Genomic DNA, 22918 nt, shown 5'->3' on the forward strand with positions numbered 1-22918 from the left:
AGCAATTTATATCAATTTGCTTCACAACTACAGCCAAATTCACAAATCTTTTCTCATGTATGCAATTTCATTTCCTGCTGTCACACAACAGAATGACAGAACAGCCCATAAACTACACAGGAGAAATTAAATGCATTCCCCAAGCTGCTTCTCTGCACCAACTGAGTCATTGTTTTTGTAGCTTTGCCTAACTCTTCATTCATACGGATCAAAGACAAAAACTGCGCTGAAAGTTCATGTAGTGCATGTAGAAGTAAAGTCATCACTCAGACCGAGCGTCTCCGTTAGGTCTGTATCAGCAGCTGTGGGGTCTTAGACAACATACTAAATATGCTGTGCGCCTTCTAGCCATCACTCAGTCCTCTACACCAGGCAGACCTTTAATGTTAATCAATACTTTATGATATGCATGTTCATAAGAGGATTGATCTAATGTGTATAGTTTGAGAATTGAAATGCATTACTATACAATTTATATAATAAATGAATAATATTTATATGTACAGCGCGTATGAATATCAATCATCTTTTGGCAATAGATTGATTCCCGTTTGTGTCCAGTCCAGCGTTAGACGGTTCTACTTAGGGCTGTTCGATATAACAATATATATCAGATGACGATATAAAAACGTCTATCGTTTCATTTTACGCTGTCGTTTGTTTCCTGGTGTCGCAAAATAAACTGTTTACAGCAATATTTTTCATCGTTTTGGTGGTCACTGTAGTGGCTATATTAACTTATTAAAGTTCTCTTATATTTTATATAACCACACTACAGACGGACAAGCGCCTGTTTTTATGCGTTGTGCTTAGCAACAACAACAGTAACAGCATCACTTGTCCGCTTGTTTATGTTCCACATAAACCTTTCACAATAAAGCTCAAGATCCTGTTGAGACTTTTCAAAATAAACTGAATCACGTGAAAGAGCAGATTATTTACGGATGAAAAGCAAAAAAGAGCCGCCAGGTGCTAAAAAATAGACCTTAGACTCAAACGTTAGAACAGGCTTTTCCCCGCAGCACGCCGTGTAATAAATACTCAAAGAAAACGGCGCCCTTTACAACTTATGTCTAAAAATGTATCGTTTCATGTATCGGTTAAAACGCTCGACTCCAGCTACATGACGCGCAGCTGGAAACACTTCCCGCAAGACGAGCTGCCCGAGATTCACAGAATTTACAGAAAATGTTACGTTTGATTTATATCATTATCGGGACGATAGAATTCTCATATCGGGATATGAGATTTTGGTCATATCGCACAGCCCTAGTTTTCTACTGACCTGAATCATGTTTGTACGGTCTGGTTGCACAAAAGTAAACAAGCTGTGTGGAAATCAAAAGGATGCTGGAATGCAAACCTCTGGCTATAGCCCGATGGTGATGTAGTTGTTTTATATGGCCACTTCATTTATCAGTGTTTATAAACAAACATCTGTTAACAGGGGTCCGTTCTTCGTACCTCGCTTACTACATCCAAGATCAAATGACACATCCAAGATCAAATCATCGCGCCAACTTTGAGCTCGCTATTCCGGTTCTCCGAACACACCTGTTGTTGACGATTAGTATAGCTGGATGAAGTAATGTGAGATCACTGGGTGGCTTAACAGGGGCTACGCATCAATAGTAGAAACATTGATCTGCAACCCTTTGATTGGTCGGCGAAAATGTCGAAGGAGCGCGCTCAGTATTTTTCGGCAGCAGAGCAAGAACTCTTGATTGAAACTCCTGAAATCCCTCAGAGTTTAATTAAAACGCAAGGGAACACTGCAAAGGCTGCAAAAGCAAGGAGAGAGGGCTGGCAGAAAGTTGCTGACAAATTAAACTCGTAAGTAATTTAATAATAATAATAATAATAATAATAATAATAATAATAATAGATTGGATTTCTATAGCGCTTTTCAAGGCACCCAAAGCGCTTTACAATGCCACTATTCATTCACTCTCACATTCACACACTGGTGGAGGCAGCTACGATTGTAGCCACAGCTGCCCTGGGGCAGACTGACAGAAGCGAGGCTGCCATATCGCGCCATCGGCCCCTCTGGCCAACACCAGTAGGCGGTAGGGTAAATCTATCATGTTATCATACATTATATCATATTACATTATATCCTCTTTCACATTAGAGCCACAACAGGACCCACTAGAACATGGGAACAAGTAAAAGTGAAATATAAGAATATTCTACAGAATGGTAATATTTATCACTCATATTGCTTTTAGTCTCTTGGAAAGAGACCCTGAAATAATCTGTTTGTTTATAACAGCAACCAAGAAAAGGGCAGAGCAAAAAAAGACAGGTGGTGGTCCTGCACCCCCTCGTCAACAAGTTGGTTAAGTAAATAATACCCTCACGGGAAAATCGATATCTCTCTATGAGCACACTGTCGCGCTGAGCTAAAGGATCCTGTCTATCCCGCAATATACGCTGAATTCTGAGGACTCTCCTTATCAATCTTGCACCTTCCGCAATGGGTGGCTCGCGTATACGGACAGGACATGGCTGCGACAGGCTTCCCAAATCCACCTTCGCTTTTATAGCCGTGGTCTCTCATCTTGATTACACGAAGTAATTTACTATTACTACTCTAAAATATGAATTACATCTGAAATAATCAAATACATGGAATAGAATGATTAATAGTACATTTCCCTTTTTTTAGGAAATGACCTGTATGTATCTGTATGAAATCAATAACAGAATCAAATACTGCATTAGCTTTAGTTACATTGATAATATTTATTTATGGAAAAACAGTGGTAAAATATCGCTGTTGCTTTCGTATAGATGAAGCGGACATACCTGAGTGGCCGCGATCCAATCCTGTTTACATAAAGTGAGCCTGCTCCCAAGCAGGTTTACGCTTACGGATCTGTTGCTATGACAGCAAGTCCCAGATGAGCTTCGGAGAACAGAACGATCCAAGATCACGCGAAATCGTCAACAATCAAATCCAGCTAACTTACTTAGCGAGGTACGAAGAACGGACCCCAGAATAGGAAATCTTGTCCGGTTAGCGACACCAAAAATAAATAAATAAATAAAAAATAATAATAATAAAAATCAAGAGGAAACTCTGCTTCTTTCCTCCCATTGCAGCTTGCATGATGATGTGCGGCTACATGCTGGGCTAATCCTTTCTCTCACAGCTAGGCCCAATCCAGCGCTTATTACACTCGCCATACACTTAATGTTTAATCTCCAGAATTACAAACACTTCATAGTTAAACAGTCTGTAGCACACAAACCGTGCCAATACCAGAGAGCTTCATTTCCTCACTGAAATCACGATAACCCACTTGGAGCAATCTCAGGAGACTCGTCATTCTACCACACTTCCTTATTTGTATGACTAATGCAAGCTTTTTGATTATATTTAGAGTGGGTGGAATCTTAAGGGGTAATAAATTCATCTTTCTGTGAAAACCAAATCTTATGGTTTCTACCATGCTTTAAAAAAGCCTACAGTGCAGGAAGAGTATTCTTCAGTATTCTGTCACTGTGGTGTAAAACACTGTCATCGCTGCAACGAGTCAGCTACGCAGATTTTCTGTCACTTTAATTAAATAACAACCAGACAGTAAAGTGGTGTGTGGCACTGATGTTTCCCATGTGCTGTGTAGTTGCCTTGGTAACAGGTTTGTGGATAAGGATGAGATGGCCTGTGAGGCAAAGGAGAGAGGTGGCAGCCAAATGTGACTGGCAGGAAAACAATTGTGTTGAGGAAGAGGAGAATGCACGGAGGCTAATTTACGCAACTGGAAAAGGAAAAAAGAAAAAAGAAAAAAAAAAGATTGCATCCATAATCCTAAACTTTGAGTTATGCTTCTCAAAACGTCATTGCTTTGTTACTCGGAAGCAGGAGGTGGATGGCATCAGCTGCCAGTGCTACAGCTGGCAGGCATGAATATGCAAAGTGCTGAGTACTTTCAATGTCATGGGTGGCTGTAGCTCAGGTGGTAGAGCAGGTCATCTACTGATCGGAAGGTTGGTGGTTCGATTCCCGGCTTCCCCTAGTCTGCATGCCAAATATCCTTGGGCAAGATACTAACCCGAAATTGCTCTCCGATGCATCCATCGGAGTATGAATGTGTGTGAATGTCAGTTGTGCTTGTGTGAATGGGTGAATGCACAAGTTGTGTAAAGCGCTTTGAGTGCTCAGAAGAGTGGAAAAGCGCTATATAAGAACTAGTCCATTTACCATTTACCAATGTGGTTTAAGAAATGACGAAATCCTTGCGTTACTCGCCAACATGAATAGCACTTTGTCCGTGTTTACTATACACTGAAAGCTGACTGATGCTGTCCACTACACGATTTTGAGTGAGCTAGTGTCAGGGATATTTTTCCCCATTGGTGGAAACACGCTTCCATCTGAATGAATCAGACATAACCATTTGAGTCAGGAAGGAGGTGGTTTTTTAAAAAAAAAAAAAAAAAAAAAAAAAGGGTGGCGTGACGATAGACTGATGGGGTGACACCGCAATGAGGATGCAAGAAGAACAAGAGTGTGCAGAGGGGGGGAAGATGAAAAGAAAAAAGAAAAGAAAAAAAAAAAAAAAAAAGGATGAAGAAGAATATTTCTCAGGTCACATTTTTCAGGTCAGTACAGTAATTTGGGTGGACTACATCATCTACTCCGCTCCTTTTTATAGCCCTACCTACCTACCTACAGACAGAGGCAGCACAGGGAGGGCCGGCACACAGGAATAATATGGAGAAGGGACTGTATGTGTGGGAGGTGAAGACAAGACGAGAATCGGCCAATGAGACACCACAGTGATATGTAGACAGACGAAACAGCTGGGAAATTAACACCACCAGAAAACTGCTGCCAAAGCTTAGGTGAATTGAGCAGTCATGATCAAACTTAGCACAAATTTAACAATTTCAAAAAGAGTAGAAGAAAACATACTCAGCTGCTGCTGTAGCTGAGTCAGAGGCCCTCATAGGTAGTCTTCTGAGGTCTTCCCAGGCAACTTACCTCCATTTAGCAAGTAAATTATGATGTTTGATAAAACATTTGGGTCCTTGTTTTTACAGAAGGGAAGCACTTCCTCTTTCCCTTTGATGGTGATTCAAAGAACTAGCAATAACCAGCAATTTTTGAAGACCTTTAGAAAAACCAAATAAATAAGACTGTCACTTTGAGACCATCCTCCACTAAGGCCGCCGCTGTACTGTGCTATTTTAGAGCCACATAAGTTTGAATACGCTCTCTTTGCACAAGCTCCAGCTCTCCAGAAAGTGTCACAAATTTCAGCTTTTTACACAATTTTTCTGAAAAACACGCAAACAGCACTAAAAACCCATGTTTTAGCAATAATAATTACTTCATTTCCTGCTGACAGTGGAGTCATTTGCCAGATAATAGCGTAAACCTGTAGCCACGAGTGTTGAATGTGATGCTTTTATCTACGCCATCATTACTTGTGTAAGCATCCCTCTTATGTCTAGCTTAGTAGCTGGCAGTGCTACCAGTAGGCAGCACTGCCTTACCTGCTAGGGTAAATCTTGTCTGCATGCTCACATGCACACACTCATGCCATGTGCTGAGGTTAAAAAAATAAATAAAAAATAAATACATAAAAACTGGATCTAATCAGACGCTCTATTAGCTAGTGCTCCCTGTGCCTGCCTGCCTGCCTGCCTGTAAACACATCTGCTGCGATGGAGATACTGCCTTAGCAGCTATTAATAGAAAGTCTTTGCTAGCTAACATGCTAGCAACAGCACCAGGAACAGCGAGACCAAATTAGCTCAGGACTTTCTGCAAAGGCAAGACTGAAATATCCAGCATGTGTTAGCATCACCAGCTTAGCGCTTATGCTTGAAGACAATAGTTTCTTCATAACTGCAGAGTCATTTGTTGTAGATCTATTGAGACCTTTATAAAACTTGTTTACTTGTCAATAATTGGTGTCCACAAAAACACACCGAAATAAAACAGAGCCATATGAATGTAGTCTTAACATGATCATGACAATGTAGAATCTGTTCTGTTCAATCTGACAACTGTGCCATGCACCTCATGCGCTCATGTGAGAGTGGGGAAAGGGAAAAAAGGACAACCGTGAACTTACTACTTTGGTAAATGTGGAGGTCAGCTACCAGCTGTGTTTCTGTGAAAGGACGTCTGTGCGCTTAAGGCGTGGCTTCTGTGCTTCTGTCACACAAGAGTACACTGCAGCACCATCTTATTGAAGAAAACTGGCTGCATTACTGAACAGAACTAATGTATGGCTCAACATACTTTACTGAAATAGATCATCACTGGACCTCAACCAAGGGGCCATGAAAGGGGGAGAAGGGTTTTGTAGTCTAGCAGCTGAGAAGCAGCGCTGCCACACACACACACACACACACTACAAGTGCTGATATTGGGCTATTTTGTGTTGATAGTGGTAATATTATAGAGATTACTATTAACAACAGCTGGAATTTTAGCACAAAATGCCACCAACAAACCAGACTAAAGGATACCGAATTATTCTCCTTTGTAGTTTCCTGGCTTGAACAATACATATGATGAAACAATAAGTAGTTTGCGGCATATAAGGCTATAACAAGCTGCAGAGCTAAATGGAGTGTGGAGGGATAAACATAGCATCACTTGTTTAGCTGACACATGAGAGGCCAAGGGGGTGCTGCTCCCAAGAAAAAGGAAAAGAAAAGACAAGCAGCAAACTTTTGTTGTTAGCAGGTGGCTTAGAAATGACTTCTGCAGCCTGAATTTACTTTATCACCCCTCCAACCACGGAAAAATATAAATAAATAAATAAAAATAAAAAAATATCGACACACACTGTTGAGTAATTCAGGACGACTCTTCTCCTTTATAGCAAAATTATACATTTCCGAGAAGGGTGCAGCAAAAGGTGTGCGAAGAAGGTAAAAATCATGTGCGCAAAGAGACTGAAGAGACAGGAACAGTGAGTCAGCTAACCAGACAGAGAGAGATACTGCACTGTGTCGAGAGGGTGGACAGGAGGATGACAGAAAGAACAGACAAACAATGACTGTGCACACAGCCTGCTGTGTTCAGGAGAAGCACAAAAAGGGAAAAGCTATGCAATGTTCTGTTTAGAAAATAGGCGATCACACAGTAGTGTATGCACGTTTGACAAAAAGGTGAAATAAAAGTCATCTTGCATACCCCTCCATGTGTTACATTAGACAGTGTGTTAGGTGCTGTCCAAGTGAAGTAAATTAAGAGCACCAAATTCCCAAAACAGGAAACAACTCACCCCGTAGCTAGGACTACAAAAGGAATGAGGACAGATACGGTTAAAAAGCCTGCTGGAAACACTGGTATAAGCACTATAACTGTAGATGAACAGGGGGAAAACTAAAATACACACCTTCGTCCATAAGATTTCCAAATAAGGCTTTCGTCTCCTCTTGAAATGTGGGGACCTCTGGAAAAGAAAAGGGAGCAAAGTAAACAAACACAAGTTAGAAAAGCAAAGCTAGAGGGATACTGGTTCAGACCGATCCCACCGTAACAATGTTCCTACCATATAACAGGAATAATAACCATCAAGTAAAGTACACCAAATTACACACATTTATCACCAGCTAAACATGAAGCCTGGCTTTGTAATTTCTAACAATGTTAAATAACATGCTCAAGTCAGTCCGATAAGCTGGATTTCCATCATGACAGTCTAGTTTTTAAAATGGTGCCAGCTGGCTATAGGAGATCAGGAGGGGCACAGCAGATTTAGTGCACTTCCACGAACTACAACCAGCCTTTCAAGGCATTTAAGCCACTCACTGTGCTGCTAATGCACCATACATTAGCACGAGACTTTATATATATTGGGGAAAAAAAAAAAAAAAAAAAAAAAAAATTGATTCACACTGTGCCGTCTTGCCTAGGGCTGGGCGATATGACCCAAAATTCATATCTCGATATTTTTTTAGCTGGATGGCGATATAAGATATATATATCTCGATTTTTTTTTTAAAGCCATAAGTTAAGAACAAAAAGAGAGTTCTTAGTCACACTGTGTCCCAGATGTCACACGGGCACTTTTATTTACATACAGCGTAGATGTACATGACGAAATTACTCAAAAATAAATTATCAGCATTTATTAAATAATCATGGTCCATAAATAAAAGAAAACAATGTTGTTTTTGTGCATAACAAAAAGCTCACAATTGTGCAGTCAAAATGTAAACTAATAGACGCTGAGCATAATAACAAAGAGACAGATTTCACAGCTGCACCACGTCTCTGAACAGGTGCCATTTGTGGTCCTTATACACACACAGTACGTATCACTCCGCGAGGCTCCTCCTCGGTAGCCGTAATCCTCTGGCAATCCATCAAGCGGTGCAGCTCCGTAGCTTAGCAAAGTCATATTAAAACATTTTTTGACAGATTGCTGAGCGCTGTGTACCACATAAAATCGGTTCGCGGTCAGTAAGCACAACCAGAATTCATACATAAGGCGCACTGTCGATTTTTGAGAAAATGAAAGGATTTTAGGCCGTGCAGCCCCTCCGGGCTGCATGTCGTTAGCGCGGTTAGCTCGTTAGCGCGGTTAGCTCGCTAACACGTTGACGCTGTCCAGCCCCACGCACGGTAACTCGCTAACGGAGACTTTCCGCTTTCATCTTGTCATTGCCTGCAGGTGAAGCTATGGGGGAGGCGGAGTTGTGTTCAGTGAAGGAGAGGCGAGGCCGAGTAACGTTGCGTAGAGACAAAAGTGGACGAAAGAGAGGCAAACCTGCGGCTCCACAAGTATAATTATAACGTAACATAGACTATATCGATATAAACGATATTGTCACATCTTATATCTCGTATGAAAATATATCGATATTTAAAAAAAAAAAAACTCGATATATCGCCCAGCCCTAGTCTTGCCCTACTCCACAATGTCCCCAGTATTGTTCAGTCAGTGCCTGTGTTACAACTCTGACATGTAGCCATTGTGTCTGGGTCATAATAATGTGATCCTCTACAGAGGTGACTGCATGCGGGCTAAACTGTGCACATATGTACATTTCAAAACACAGCTGCCATCTGCCAGAGAAAATTTCATTCTGCCCTTAATATAGTGCACATTTGTCATTGTAATTCGGGGTGGGTGATATCGCCTCAAATTATCATGTCGATATGGCCAGAAATATCATGCCCATTTTACTTCAATATAGAATAATCCAGACAAAAAGCTGGTCACAACATTTTATTGATACTTTCAGCTTGCAGGCAGCACCATTTATAATTGCAACTAAATAAAAGATCATTTTCAATCCTTTTTAAATGAGTCAAATGAACACTACGGCATCACTGAGAGTTACAAACTGTCTAAATCCTTTCACCTTTAATAAAATGATCAATGTGGCCGCTTTACCAGGTGTAACAAATAGGTTTAACATCCAGGCATCCATGAAAACAGAGTTTATGAAGGTTAACAGATTTAGAAGCAAGCAGGAAGTTGGCTTGCTAGTTTCCACCTAAACATGATATAGCATGTTCTGACTAAGGGGTTTCTGAAAAATTAAGACGTACAGCTCTGCTGTCACTTCCAACATAAATGAAGACAGAAAACTAAACAGCAGTGACGGTTGTAGGGTTACTGAAGTTGGGCTAGCTGGTATATAATAATGTGCTACGTGGTGGGTAGCTACACAGCTACAGTATATTAGCATGATATAAACACATTAGCAGTGAAGCTAACTTTTTTCCCCACTCCACCTTAATAAATGCAGTGTAGTTTGGACCCGGAAGCAGGGTTGATAAATCATCACTCAAAGATCGGATACTGAAGAGGCAATCTTTTGAAACAAGATGCCAGGAGAAGCAGTATTATATCTAGTGACGCAGAACAAAAGTAACCTAGGTGAAATTGTTTCTAGATACTTCAGGTAAAACATATTTGTTTAACAATAACTTCTGTGACTGTTGAGAATGCTCTGGAAGTTATTTTAAACTAAAATAAAGTTTGTACCTCAGATGTTGGGTCAAGCTATTCAAACCAGCTGCTTAACCACATCAGTAATTTGCATCCACTGTTTGTTATTCTTGTCATATGAAGCGCAGCTAGTGAGTACTCCTGCCACGCTGGGTGAGTCGTGTGTTTACATTTCGGTCCCAAGTCACCGGCTGCTAGCTTCTCGTCCTTTAAAGTCTGGCTGCACCTTCAGTGTATTTGTGCTGGCTAAAGGTGGAGAAACACTTGTCGTTTACACCTTTAACCTCCTAAGACCCGAACTCTTCCACGGCATGCATTTTAAATTTCTCTATGATATTTGGGCATATTGGGACCCGATGAATGTAAAAACAAAGAATTACCTGATTTTTGTTTCTAAGAAAAATGAGAGCCACATATGAGGATATTTGTTTCAAATTTCGATAGAACAGTGGGAGTATAATGTCCTCGTAAGTGGATATCAGGTCCTTGTAGTGCAAAATTGAGTACTTTGGTCTAAATAACCCAAAATGTGATGTCCACATATGTGGACGCAGGTCGTAGGAGGTTAATCTGGACAGTTTTCTTGTACATGTTGCAAAGTACTGTGTCCTTATTGGAGGTTGTTGAAGTAGCTCTCATCTTCAGTACTAAATGGTGACTCTTGCTCTCAGATATGCCTGGGCTCATCTCATTGTGTACAACAGGGAACAAACTCATGGTTGTTAGTAAATCTAGCCACTGTTAGTTTAATGGATGAGCACACTTCGAAAGCTTTCACCATGCTAAGAAAGAACAATCAATTTAGATAGATTTGTATTTCTACTTATAAAACACTTAACAAGGAACCAAGTCTCATCAACCATTTTAGATTAGAGTGCCTAATTCATTTCTGACTTTCTCAATGGATACCAGATTGACAGGATCTGATATAACGGAAATCACCATGTGGGCATCATGAAAACAACATTTCCTTTAGGTTAATCTGCAGCCTTTTAAAGCCATTTGCTTTAGACAAAACAAACACATACCTTGGAAAAAAACAAAAAAACAAAACAACTACATAGCACCTCAGGTACATGTGAAAACAGAAGGACACCAAAAAAAAAAAAAAAAGGGGGGGGGGGGCACTAAGAGAAGCTAAGATATGCTGCACACTGAAGCCAGGAAAAGTTGAAGTATACGGAAAATAAGCACTCGGGGGAATACAAGAATGCAAAGAGATACAAGTGGGAAAAAGACACCATGAGTAGAGGGGGGGGGCCAAAAACAAGCTAGGCTTCAACAAACATGCCGTTCTTTGTTCTTAAGTGGCCCACTCCAAGTTTTCATACACACTATAACAGTGTAATTCACAATGCACGCATGCGGCGCCTGCTGAAAGGCTCCTCTGTATTCACCCACAAAGAAACTATTCAGCACATTTTGTCACAACATACAGAACACACTTTCACCAGCTACGCTCGAGCAACAGAAAGGCCAATCAATTTGTCAGCTTGATGCTAACAAAGCTACAACTAGAATTTACACTACTGTACAACATCTTACCCTGCAGATACACGGACAAATGCATTGAGCTGATGATGAGGGGAGGAGAGGGGGCTTTTTGTGTGCTTTACCGTTTTAAAGTGTAATACCTTTAGTCCTGTGCACACTCCTTGTGGCTACACATGAGAAGAGTCTGAGCAAGGAGTTCCAGGGTGGAGCTTGCAGCGATACACTAGCTGGCTTCGATTTCACTTGTACCACAGACATAGAGGTAAAGCATTTATACGCTCCCTTTGCGCCATATTTCTCTGGCCTTTTCCATGGAAACCACACAGTGTTACTGCTGCCCCAAACACACGACAAAACACAGGATCATGTTTCATCCTCCTGCTCACCCATTTGAGAAGAACAAGTTCATGAGGGTTGGGGTAAGCTGAAATGAAAGAACTGTGTCCAGAGAGGCAAACTGATCCTTAATAGCTGGTAAAATGAGTTCTCAGAGGAGATGGCACAACAGAGTGGCCAAGGCTGGAAAGAGAGAGGGAAAAACGAAACAAAAAAAGTAGGTCACCGATGTTTTCACTGCAATGCTTCGACACAAACCATCAGATTTGTTTTCTGTTAAAATTAAAACCTTGAAAATCAAGTCTGTAAGCAGTCTGTTGGTGTGTGGTCAGTCAGCCACTCCCTTGTTTCTCCCTAATCGGTCAATACAGGAACAGACAGCAAAGCAAGGCAGTTTAGCCAACTCACAGTAGAGTTTCTTCAACACTGGATAATTATCCTTTAGCAAGTTCCACCTTTGTTTCTCCTGGTGCCAAATTTTCAGGAACTGTTTGGCACTACACCACTGCAGCATCTAACAGGTACAAATGCATCCAACAACCACCTTGTGAAATTGTAGGTTTGCTGGGGGGGAGGAACATTTCCCACAGTCAAACAGGGGTGATTTTGATAGAAAAACAAATCCTGTCCAGTGTACTTGAGTTGGAAGGTAGAAAAAATATATATAAAAGTTTGATAGGAAAAAGCTCTGCTTTTTTGGTTTCTTAAGATGATAAGACTTGCGAGAGAAGGAAACAAAGAAAGTGTCCCAAATAAAGTCACTCCCTCACTGAGCGAAGTTCTCTCCGTCCAAGAGTGTGGTTGGTGTCGCTGCTGCTGGGTGCGTTTGTGAGAAAGACAGAGAGCAAAGCTAAGCCGGCATCCAATGTCAGTCCAAACAGCAGCCTCGCTCACACCCTCCCCGCTCTCCCCTGACACTCCCTACCCAAACACATAACCCTCTCTCCTCAAACAGCTGACACTTGACAAATTTTATTTGCACCTGAAAATATACATACAGAAAGTATACAGACAGTGTATGTACACGTCTGTATACTTTCTTGCATTTTTTCCTGCCTCAAGCTCGCGTATTTCGCTCCCCTTCTTAGGTGGACATTCCTTCTCTCGCTCTCCCACTTGTGTTTCTTTCTCTCTGCCCCCTCCGTTCCACTGCCTCTGTGGTTAAGCAAGTCTCAGATTTCAGCCTCATCTGGCTGCAGGCTGTACCACCAGCTGCCCTCACTGACACCATACCTCACTTTCTCACTGCCTTTTCTCTTCATTCTGTTCTATCGACTTTCACCCTCACATTGCTTGCCACAGTGCAGCAGGTCTGTGCATAGCATTAAGCACTCAAACACTAAATCAGCAGATTCAAACAAAATGATGGTCTCTGTAGCTTAAACAAGTCAAACAAGAAACTTTTTTAAATCCAGGTCTGTTAGTCAATTTTCTCCTCCTACAAACAGGACCATATTCTCTTTAAAAAAAAAAAAAAAAAAAAAAAAAAAACACACAAACACATGTGTATAACTGAGCCAACTAAGAAGGGAAGCAAGATTTAAAAAGCAAAAAAAACAAAAAAACCTAAATATTACTGTGAGCTGCAATCTGTCAGCAGGAGAGAAAGTGATAGTTAGCTTAGTGCACAGGGAAACACAGACCCGGTTCACATGCAGCACTCGAGTGCGTCTTGGTGATCTGATCCCATATGGACAGATCTAAACACAGATGTAACTGCCCCCAAACACGATGACTCACGGACTCTGCTTCTGGCCACCATCGTGGCCGACAATAATGCCAGCAATGACGTAGAACGACTGCTGTATAGTGTGTGCTGTGCCTGCAAGTACTGCCAAAAGTGCACGTCTATTTTTGAACTGCAAAATAAATCACAAATGATATTCGGGTTATGAAGAGATTCAAACTTTAATACCTTTTTATAAAACGAACTCTGCTTACAAGAAGACAGTATATGTGATGGATGATGCTTCTGTGTCTGAAAAGTGAAGCAGATGCACAACTTCCTTAAACCTGCGTTCTTTTTATATGTCCACCAACGGAGCAATAACTGCAATTGAAAAGAAACGTCCAGTACAAGTCTGAGAAAACAGCCCTTGCACGTGCCCTCAGTAAAGACTTTCCTGATCAATCTCTGTGCTCAGCCTCTCAAAAGTCCATTTTGCATGTGTATGGTCACTTAAGTTTCACAAAAGAGGATTATCCAGGGTACGCTCACTGTAACAATTTGTGACAAGTCTGAACCACATGCTTCTGGTTTCACAGTCACACCTACCTCATGCCGTCCCTTTCCCAGCCTGTATGTGGACACTAAGCCCTTTCTTCTATACTCTGTGTGACAATGGCAGATAGAATTTAAGGGCACATCTTTGACAGGTCGTGCCAATTCACTTGATTTTTAAGTTACTTGCATGGTAGTAAAACAAATCGGACTGTAAAAGGAAAGGACAGCGTCATTTCATATGGAAATGTGGGCTTGTGCTTTACTCTATCCTGTCTTACAACCCCTCACCAAGGCATGCCTTTCACATCTCCAACTCACTGATCTTGTTTCAGTTCATTGATATGCTATTGGCATGACAAAATGCAAAAATCTGCACTACTGAAGGATGTTTAAGGTGTAAATAGTTTCTCTTTCCATCCTCTCCTCTGTAGCCCCTGTGGATGTAGGGGATTACATGTTTGGGTCGCCAGTGATGAACTGCTGCCTGGTCCAGATGGCTCATTGTTGTATATATTGCCCTTGCCCCTTTTAATAACACAATTTGGGCATTGGCTACTGTCACTAGCTCTGTTTTACAGCCCACATTGTGCATGCGTGTTACAGCGGTCTCTCTTTGCGCCTGTATTTCTTCTACTGCTGCCAAGTTTCTGACTGTATTCGGTTTATATTGTCTGGCAATAATGCGAACAGATGTGGCGTAACCACTGAGAAAAGATTACAGCAGAGGCAGTACGGTAGCATGCCCCATGTCTCGCTCGTGGTTTAGTCAGTATAGTCAAAAAAAAAAGGGTGATTTTTTTTGGGGGGGGGCAGACGAGAAAATTAACACTCAGGTGTGATCAGTTCAGTGACATACTCAACAATAGGTACACTACACTGATCATCATAGAGAGGGGTGGTGAATAGAAAGGAAAATGCCTGTAGGTCCTTTAAAAATGCACTTATTTGAATTTTAGGTCTCTGAAATTGTTTACAAGATATTTGAATATGTCCTACAAGTTGCATTAATATTAGTCTTACTTCCATCTGGGTCTTGGGGAACAATATTAATCACTAATACACATTTTTCGACATCGCAAACTATCAAAAGGATGTCTGTCTAGTAGATAGCAATGTATTGTGAGGTAGCGCCATGCCCTCTTGGGTTTTAAATGCACCTTAGAACACACATGCATCAACACTACATATGAGCGGGCGGAGGGAGGTTTGGAGTCTTCACACACCCCCGTTCTCTGTTGCCTGCTGGAGCGGGGGTCTGGGAGGAAGAGTTGGCCGTCCGATTGGGGTCTGGAATGTGGGGCCTCCTTGCTGCTGCCGCCGAGTCGGGGCGGTCTGCTTCTCTCCACCCCAGGGGAAAGGGTAACACTACCTGGGTCTGGGTGCAGTTTCCCCCTCCAGGGGCAAGGGTACCTAGACCTGCTTGGGTCTAGGTATGCTTGGGGAGTGTGATTGTGTGTACAGGGTTAACATGGCTACTACTTCAACTTTTAACTTTAAAAACCCATTTCTGCATACACTACTTTCATCTATGACAAGTGCAAAATCTGTGAGATCATGACACTGAAAGAACCTGGGGGGACCGTTTGTGGACATTCAGTCCCAGTTTTAAAACCTTTACACATCTGAGTAGCAAACTGCACCAGCATCCATTCTACCTACAAAACAGTCTAAAACTGGAGTTTGTGTCCAAAAAAAAAAAAAAAAAAAAAAAATTCAGACAAAAATGATTGCACTGATGAACACGCACAGAGCAAAGCAGGCAGTTGGCTAATGGTTCCTTTTAGCCTTTAAACAATGTTCACATAACTTAGTTGATTGTGTGTGCAATTGTTCTAAGATGCTCTCTTGCATAGGTGAACTAACAGCAGGCTGTCACTGTGCATTCCTCGGCTCTGATTTCATAAAAAACATATTTAAAGATTTGCAAGACCCTTTCCACTTCTGTTTACAAACATTGTATTGTCTCTACTGAATGTAAAATTCTCAGAGGTAAAACATTGGCAGACCAAAAGAAAACAGAAAAATGCCACCAAATACAAATTGAAATTACCGTAATTGTCGGGCTATAAGCTGCTACTTTTTGCACAAGCTTTGAACCCTGCGGCTTTTAGTCAGGTGCGACTTTTCTATGGATTGTCCATGATTTTTGTCATATCGTAAGACGATTTGTTTTGTTTGTTCCGCTGTTGTACGGCACTACGTTGCCTGGCGGAAGGGCATGTGATCAGACACACAGTATCTGGGTTCAAGAGTGGTATGTTGGTCACGTTTTCATCCGCCAGGCAACATAGTGCCGTACAAGTAGCGCGAAAAACAAACTTCAAATTAACGCTACGCGTTCAGTGGGAGTCGTGGATGACGAGCGGCGATAAACTTGCGAAAAGCAAGTTATGCTCAACTCCACCGGTGGAATCTGACAGCGTGGAAAAGTGTGAAAACATCCATGATCACCAACGGATTTCGAAGGGCTGGACTGCTGCATGATGGAGAGGAGGACACCGCCACGGCCCTTCTGAGGGTGTTCGACTCTGACACTGACAACGAGGATTTCTTTGGTTTTGTAAGTGACAACGAAGGAGAGAAGCTGAGAGTGGATGACGTAGCCATCCTGAGCCTGTTCGTATCCGACACTGGAGAAGAGGACTTTGGTGGTTTTAGTGCGCAGGAAGATGGTGGTAAATGACTTGACTTTTCTTCTTGTTAAAGCCGTGTCACTGCACCTGAGCCTAAAAGGTAGTCTGAATCTATTTTTCTGGTGTGTTGTAGGTTATTGTTATGTACTACATTTGTTACTCATTTATGAAGCACAGTACATGTTTCGTACTTGTAATTACCGCTACTTGTACATATACCTAAAAAGTTATGCAAATATGTACCCGTAACTTGTTTTTCAAAATATTAATAAAAGTGATGTCTCCAAACAGCCATCTCTTTCCTGACAATTCCCTTTGTGCATATTCTCTTACATATGATAAGTCAACATTGAAACACCTGCGGCTTTTAGTCAGGTGCGGCTAATGTATGTACAAAACAGGATTTTCCCCTGATTTTAGCTTGTGCGGCTAATATTCAGGTGCGCTTTGTAGTCCGGGAAATACGGTAATTACACAGTAACATTAAGAAGACCCTCTTCATTACGATGCATTATACTTCAATACAAAGGGTCAATCGTTGTTCAAAGTACACATCCGGACCAAATGTGCGTTTGGCATTTTGAAGGAGAAAGAATATCATGTTGCAACCACACTTTCACTTCAAAAACAAACTACACAGCAAGGCACTTCCACTTCAGTCTGTGAATGCTCACTAAAGAGACGACCTTTGGCATGTTATTTCGATCTTCATCTGCAAATTAAGTGCCACCTACTTCAAAGACAGGGCCAGTCTTAATATACATATTAAAAAGACACAATGTTTAAAAAAAAAAAAAAAAAAAAAAAAAAACAACCACAACCTGAAGTAGAAGCACCACAAATAAACATGCAGGTGTATCTATGCATTTACTGAGGCACCATGCATGATCCTACAGCTCCTATGCTAGAACTTTAAAGCAGGCTCAATTCTCATTCAATCAAGGCAACAGGTTGCATATATGCATAAAACTGTAACCATTAATAATAATAATAATAATAATAATAATAATAATAATAATAATATCATCATCATCATCATCCACCAACTACAGTTTGATTTCATAGTGCTACAGAAATGGAATGGACTGATTTCAAAATCCAGACCCAGTCAACAGTTGGCTCTTTCCCATAGCAGGAAAAACAACTTGGGAACAATGCAGCCTAGCAGCTTGTTACCATGGAGAAGCCACACAGAACAGGGATATCAAGGTGGAGGCAAAACCAACCACACAGACAGACACAGACCCTATCTTGTGTGTTAGCACCTAATATAGAAATACACACAGAGATAAAACAAGCAGGGACTCCCTTTGGCATTAGTAGCAGATCTAGAATTACCTCACTGTTAGTGAGCCGATGACTCACTGCTCTCTTTCTCACATTCACACACCGCCAGTATTAGGTTGGACAAAAACAGCTGTCATGCTTATAATTTTTTCAACGCCAGCTGCTAAAGTTGTGCCAGCACAGTAGAAGATGCAAAGATCTCCTAAAAAGTTCAGTCACAGACTTGTCTTCACACACATCAACATTTATATTTAAAAAAAATAAAAATAAATCTGTTATTGTCAAATTTCACATGTAATTAGTCAACAAAAGGACAACTTGGTATACATCTCAAGTTCACCCTTGCTGTAAGACTGTCAAAGATAATATTTCTTAAAAATACATTTCTCGTCTCGTGTCATATTAGAGGTGGGCGATATAAACGATATAAATTTGGCCAACGATAGAGATTTTGACTATATCGCTCTATCGCGATAGCACATGTTGATGATGTCATCAAGCTCCGCCTGCCTGTTTTGGTCGAAAGCATCGCAGCGGCTAAAACCATTATCATCTGCAAATTCTGGCGGGCGACAGTCATAGCAAAGAGATGAAGCACTTTTGAAATATGGGGAAAGCCAAAAACTGCACTTCCTCCACTTCCGTAACATTGATTCATTAATGTTGAATTCTCTCGCAGCTGTTCTATTCCCATGTTGTTGCAGTATATAGAGATTGAAAATGTGACGTCATTCAGGGGTAAAACCGCAAAGGATTCTGGGAACTCGTGGCAAGAGGTACTAGCGCACGCAGGCTTTCAATTGAAATCAGTTACACAGCGATAAAAAGAAAACACAAAAAAAATGTCAAGAAGCTGTTGTATTATTAACTGCAATAGCCGGTCGCATGACAGCCACGGGAAGCCGAGGAGTAAAGAGATCGGTTGTTATCGGATTACGTCGTTGAAGAGAAATTGTTCGAGCCATGTTTCCGAAGTAACAAAGAGGCGACGGATGGCCTGGATTGCAGCTATTCAAAGACCAAATATAACGTCCTAGAACACTCCAGCTCACAGGTTAGTCTGCTCCAAAGCATTTCCACAAAGGTCAGTGTTTTGTAGTAGTTAATATGTCATTTTTCATAACATAATTGGTGATATAGGTTACAAGCAAGTCTGGCGCTGAACAGAAATTGTCGCTCCTGTGTTTATTGTGCATAAATAGTGAATTGTCCCGACACAATATTGTGTTTCGCTTCTGTTATTACCATGGTACATTGACAAAAACATACTTTTATTCACAGGATAAAACAGTTGTTTTGTATCACTAATGGACCAGTGCGATTACAACATACAATATTATTGTCACTGCTACATTTCTGTAATGTGAACCAGAAATTATTTCCACTACTAATTAATTACCTTTGAGTAGAGCTGGGCGATAGAACGATAACGATATGTATCGCGATATAACTTTTACTCGATAGAGAAATTAAGCTATCGCGATAGACCTCGCCGCTCTTGTCCTCCCAAAAAAAAAAAAAAAAAAAAGTCAGCCAATCCAAATTAAGTAGCGCAGAGCCGAACCAATCACAGCCGCAGCGTCACGTCGCGTGACTTGTTACGTACAGCACAAGTGCCAAGCCGCACGTGTGTTTGTTTGGGAAGCAGCCAGCGGGTAATGGAGCCAGCGCGTAATGAAGGAAATGAGTGACCGAAGAGAAAACAGATGATGGTTCCAATGCCAGAGAGATTGTCAAACGGAAGAGCCATAGAAGTTCCGTAGTGTGAAGGTATTTCGGCTATTTCAAGTCAAAAAACAGAGTAGCGTGCACTGTAAATTGTGCCGAAAGCAAGTCTGGAAATACAATAAACTGGTGCATGCGTCACACTGTGCGCCACGTTATTGTTTCGGTGAAATGAATTTCTACAATACTGTTAATTCTACTCTCTGCAGTGTTTAAATGCTTACATATACACACAGTTACTGTCCCTCCACACATACGACTCTGTTCTGCTTCTATGCCCCAGCTTTGTTTACTTTTTCCCACCGAGGCTTCTAGACTTCTGATTGGCCAACATTTCGGCACGGTTAGGAATCTAGCGCCCCCTGCTGCTTTGGCATGTTCATAGCAGCGTTTTCCTTCATTTCTGCCTTTATGCGTGGACGGGATTATTTTTTAAAACGAAAACTGAAAATCTCCGTTTTCAAAAATACCCGTGTACTCGTGGACGTAGCCTCAGTCTCTGACTGGAAGCGCTAATTCGTCATTCGGCTTTTGTCAGACTAAAGTAACTGTTAAAACTGTTTGAAAAGCTAAGCTATACAACAAGGAGAGATTGAGAATTTCCTTTTAGTTCTCAGTTTATTTGATATTGACAAAAGTTAGTCAGTTTTGTCTGTTCTTCTGTAAAACAAACTAAGATTTATTTTTAGAATTAATATTTTGTTTCTAAGTGGAATTGACAATTTAGTAGTCTGTTTCGTTTGTTCTATTTTGAAACTTAAACGCTTTAAGTTTCAAAATAGAACAAACGAATTTTAGGCAATATCGCCCAGCCCTAAGTCATATGACACTACGCATGCATGCACAAGCACACAGGTAGTCAGGTGACAGCAGGAGCAGCAACAGAAGTAGACAGGCAGCTCTGATGGACCAAATGAATTTTGAATTTCAAATACAAGACGAGTCAGCTAAGCTTTCAAGAAAAAGGGTGGAATGTGATGCTAATTAAACCAACTGGCCAAGAACTAACAGCAAAAAGGGTCTACTGCTGGAAAGAGAAGAGGCACATCAAATGCACACCACCGTTTGAGGTTCAAGCACAGTGTTTCCCAAAAAGACGACACCATGGGGAACCAGGGTCAGTCTTCCCAAGCACAGGAAGCATCATAACATAATACAGCTGACAACAGCATGAAAGCAAAATGAGGTCTGCACACACTTATGTTATTTGGGAAACACTGCAAGTAAAAGTACTGAGGTAAGGCAGTCAGCAGCAATTGACCTTTCAAGTATACTGAGTGCAGGAACGTGCTGGCAAACATACCTGGGAGTGTTACCCGAGGAAAGTCTGTGGGAAACTAGAATTCGCAGTGAAGACAGGTTTAACCATCAGAACAAGCAGTATGTGCCCGTTCAACATTGCCCGTGAGCACACATACGTGGTTACGTTATCCTCAGTTCAGAAGTCAAATACAAAAGACAACTGGCAGAATTAAAAAGGTAATCATTTCTTATGTTGAGCTGAAGCTGAGGGTTGCACACAACGACAATCATCTTCATGTTTGATTACCCAACGTATTGTGGTGGAAACCTGGCACTGCCGTGTCTAAGATGAGTACAATAAAACAAAGCACCAGCATCTGAGAAATTTCTGAGCCAACAAGCAGAACCCTCGCTGGGTAAGCTAAGACAATAGGCTGCAGGTTGTTTCTTTGGTCATCAAAAAAAATAATCCCATAGAGTTTGTAGTCCTTTTCCTCAACAAGCGTGTGTCCATGCGAGGCGGGAGGGATTGGCCGGACATCCACTTCTGTCACCGTTTTAACAATGGCTGGTTGCTGCATAGTGGTCAAATGGTTCAGACATTTCCTGCCTTTAACTCCAAGTGCTATTCCACTGAGAGCAAATACTGCATTAGAGATTTGATAAAAGAAATATTTAACAACATTTTACATTGGTCAGAATAAACAAACCCATTCCAGATGGAACCTCTTAAATACAGTCTGTAAAATGAAAGATGAAAAAGCAAGCTTTTATTTTCTTGCATTTTAATGAGCTTTGGGATTTCACAAGGATGAGTCTTTCCTATCAATGACATAAATCCTTTGATCCTGGCATCTGTCAGCTTTCATCCACATATGAAAACCACCCTGGGGGCTACAATACCAAGTGACTAAGCCTCTCTGAAAGCTATGGAAAACCCTTGGGTCAAAACAAGTTCATCTCTACTGCTGCATTACAGACAACCAACACTTAACTGTGGCAGTCAGCAGAAACCAAGAAGGATCATACATACACGTGTACATGCTGTGTTTCTTTTCCCTGCCAAATGCAGTTAGATGGACTAAAGACATGTTATAGCTGGACAAACTTTATCAACCAGTTAAAACAGCGCAGTGCATACATATGGGTGTGTAAGGTCTCTGAAAGAAAAAGGTTCTCTGATTTTGTGGTCTGCAGCAAAATGAGAAAAATTTCAGTGTGTAAAGAAGTGTTTTTAAGGTACAATGCAGAACTTGTATCTAGCATCTAAGTGCAGCCCAATAACTGGTTTTCAAGGAGAGGGGAGATTAATTATAGTGAACTGAAATCAACCACATCCTGACAGAAGATATTTAAATACAAGTTGCAATTATTAAAACCTGTATTGCAATTCCCAATTACAGTGTAACAGACTCCCACCTCCCAATCAATACCCTGTATCTCTCATGTTTATAACATGCTGAAAAGACCATATTTTTCCAACTGTAGGGCAGATCATGTACTTCCAATAATTTGCATCTCAAGATAATGAGACGCTACACCTGACCAGACCGACATCTGCCGTGTAATCTTACTGTAAAATCTCAAATACTGTTTCAAGCATGACACACAAGTCCAGCACTTCGGAGGTTGGAGGCCTGTTTAGAGAGTATTTAATTTGTCAAAAGCTGAAAGAATTAAACAGTCACATTGGGGGGGTTTTTGGTAATACAATCCCAGAGTTTTACAACTAGTGCATCCCTTTGTCTAGGTTCATTTAATTACGTTTTATTTGGTCTTACTCTGTGAGGAGCTATGGGCTGCACGTCTGTATGCAAAGTGCTACATAAACAGTGGTATGGCTTTATTATTTGATTGACCTCGGCTTAGATCCATCCAGCCTGAGCAGAGGTTTTGTAAAGTAGGGCAACAACTGTGATCAATATGGAGGTTGCTTTTTTAAGCCAACTTCAGCGAAAGGTCATATTGTGATACCACTGTGCATCTGTCCACAGCCCTAATTCATAACTCATCTACAGGTGTCCACGTAAACGACTACG

General features: G+C 41.2%; 1 protein-coding gene across 2 annotated transcripts in view; it reads right to left on the reverse strand.

Moving 5' to 3' along the window:
- Window positions 1-22918, reverse strand: part of siah1 (siah E3 ubiquitin protein ligase 1) — a 36293-nt gene that overhangs the window by 12495 nt on the left and 880 nt on the right. Inside the window, exons 2-3 of one of the 2 annotated variants that reach the window (XM_082539394.1) lie at window positions 7371-7427; window positions 7257-7269 (exon numbers count right to left, since the gene is read on the reverse strand). Coding sequence is in view for 1 of the 2 variants with exons in the window: in XM_082539393.1 (XP_082395519.1) it covers window positions 7371-7380 (10 nt within the window). In the remaining variant the exon portion in view is untranslated. The remainder of the gene's footprint in view (window positions 1-7256; window positions 7270-7370; window positions 7428-22918) is intronic. The other variant, XM_082539393.1, reaches the window with a different exon arrangement.

The sequence above is a fragment of the Aulonocara stuartgranti genome (assembly GCF_965226115.1).
Source record: "Aulonocara stuartgranti genome assembly, chromosome: 7".
Classification (NCBI taxonomy): domain Eukaryota; kingdom Metazoa; phylum Chordata; class Actinopteri; order Cichliformes; family Cichlidae; genus Aulonocara; species Aulonocara stuartgranti.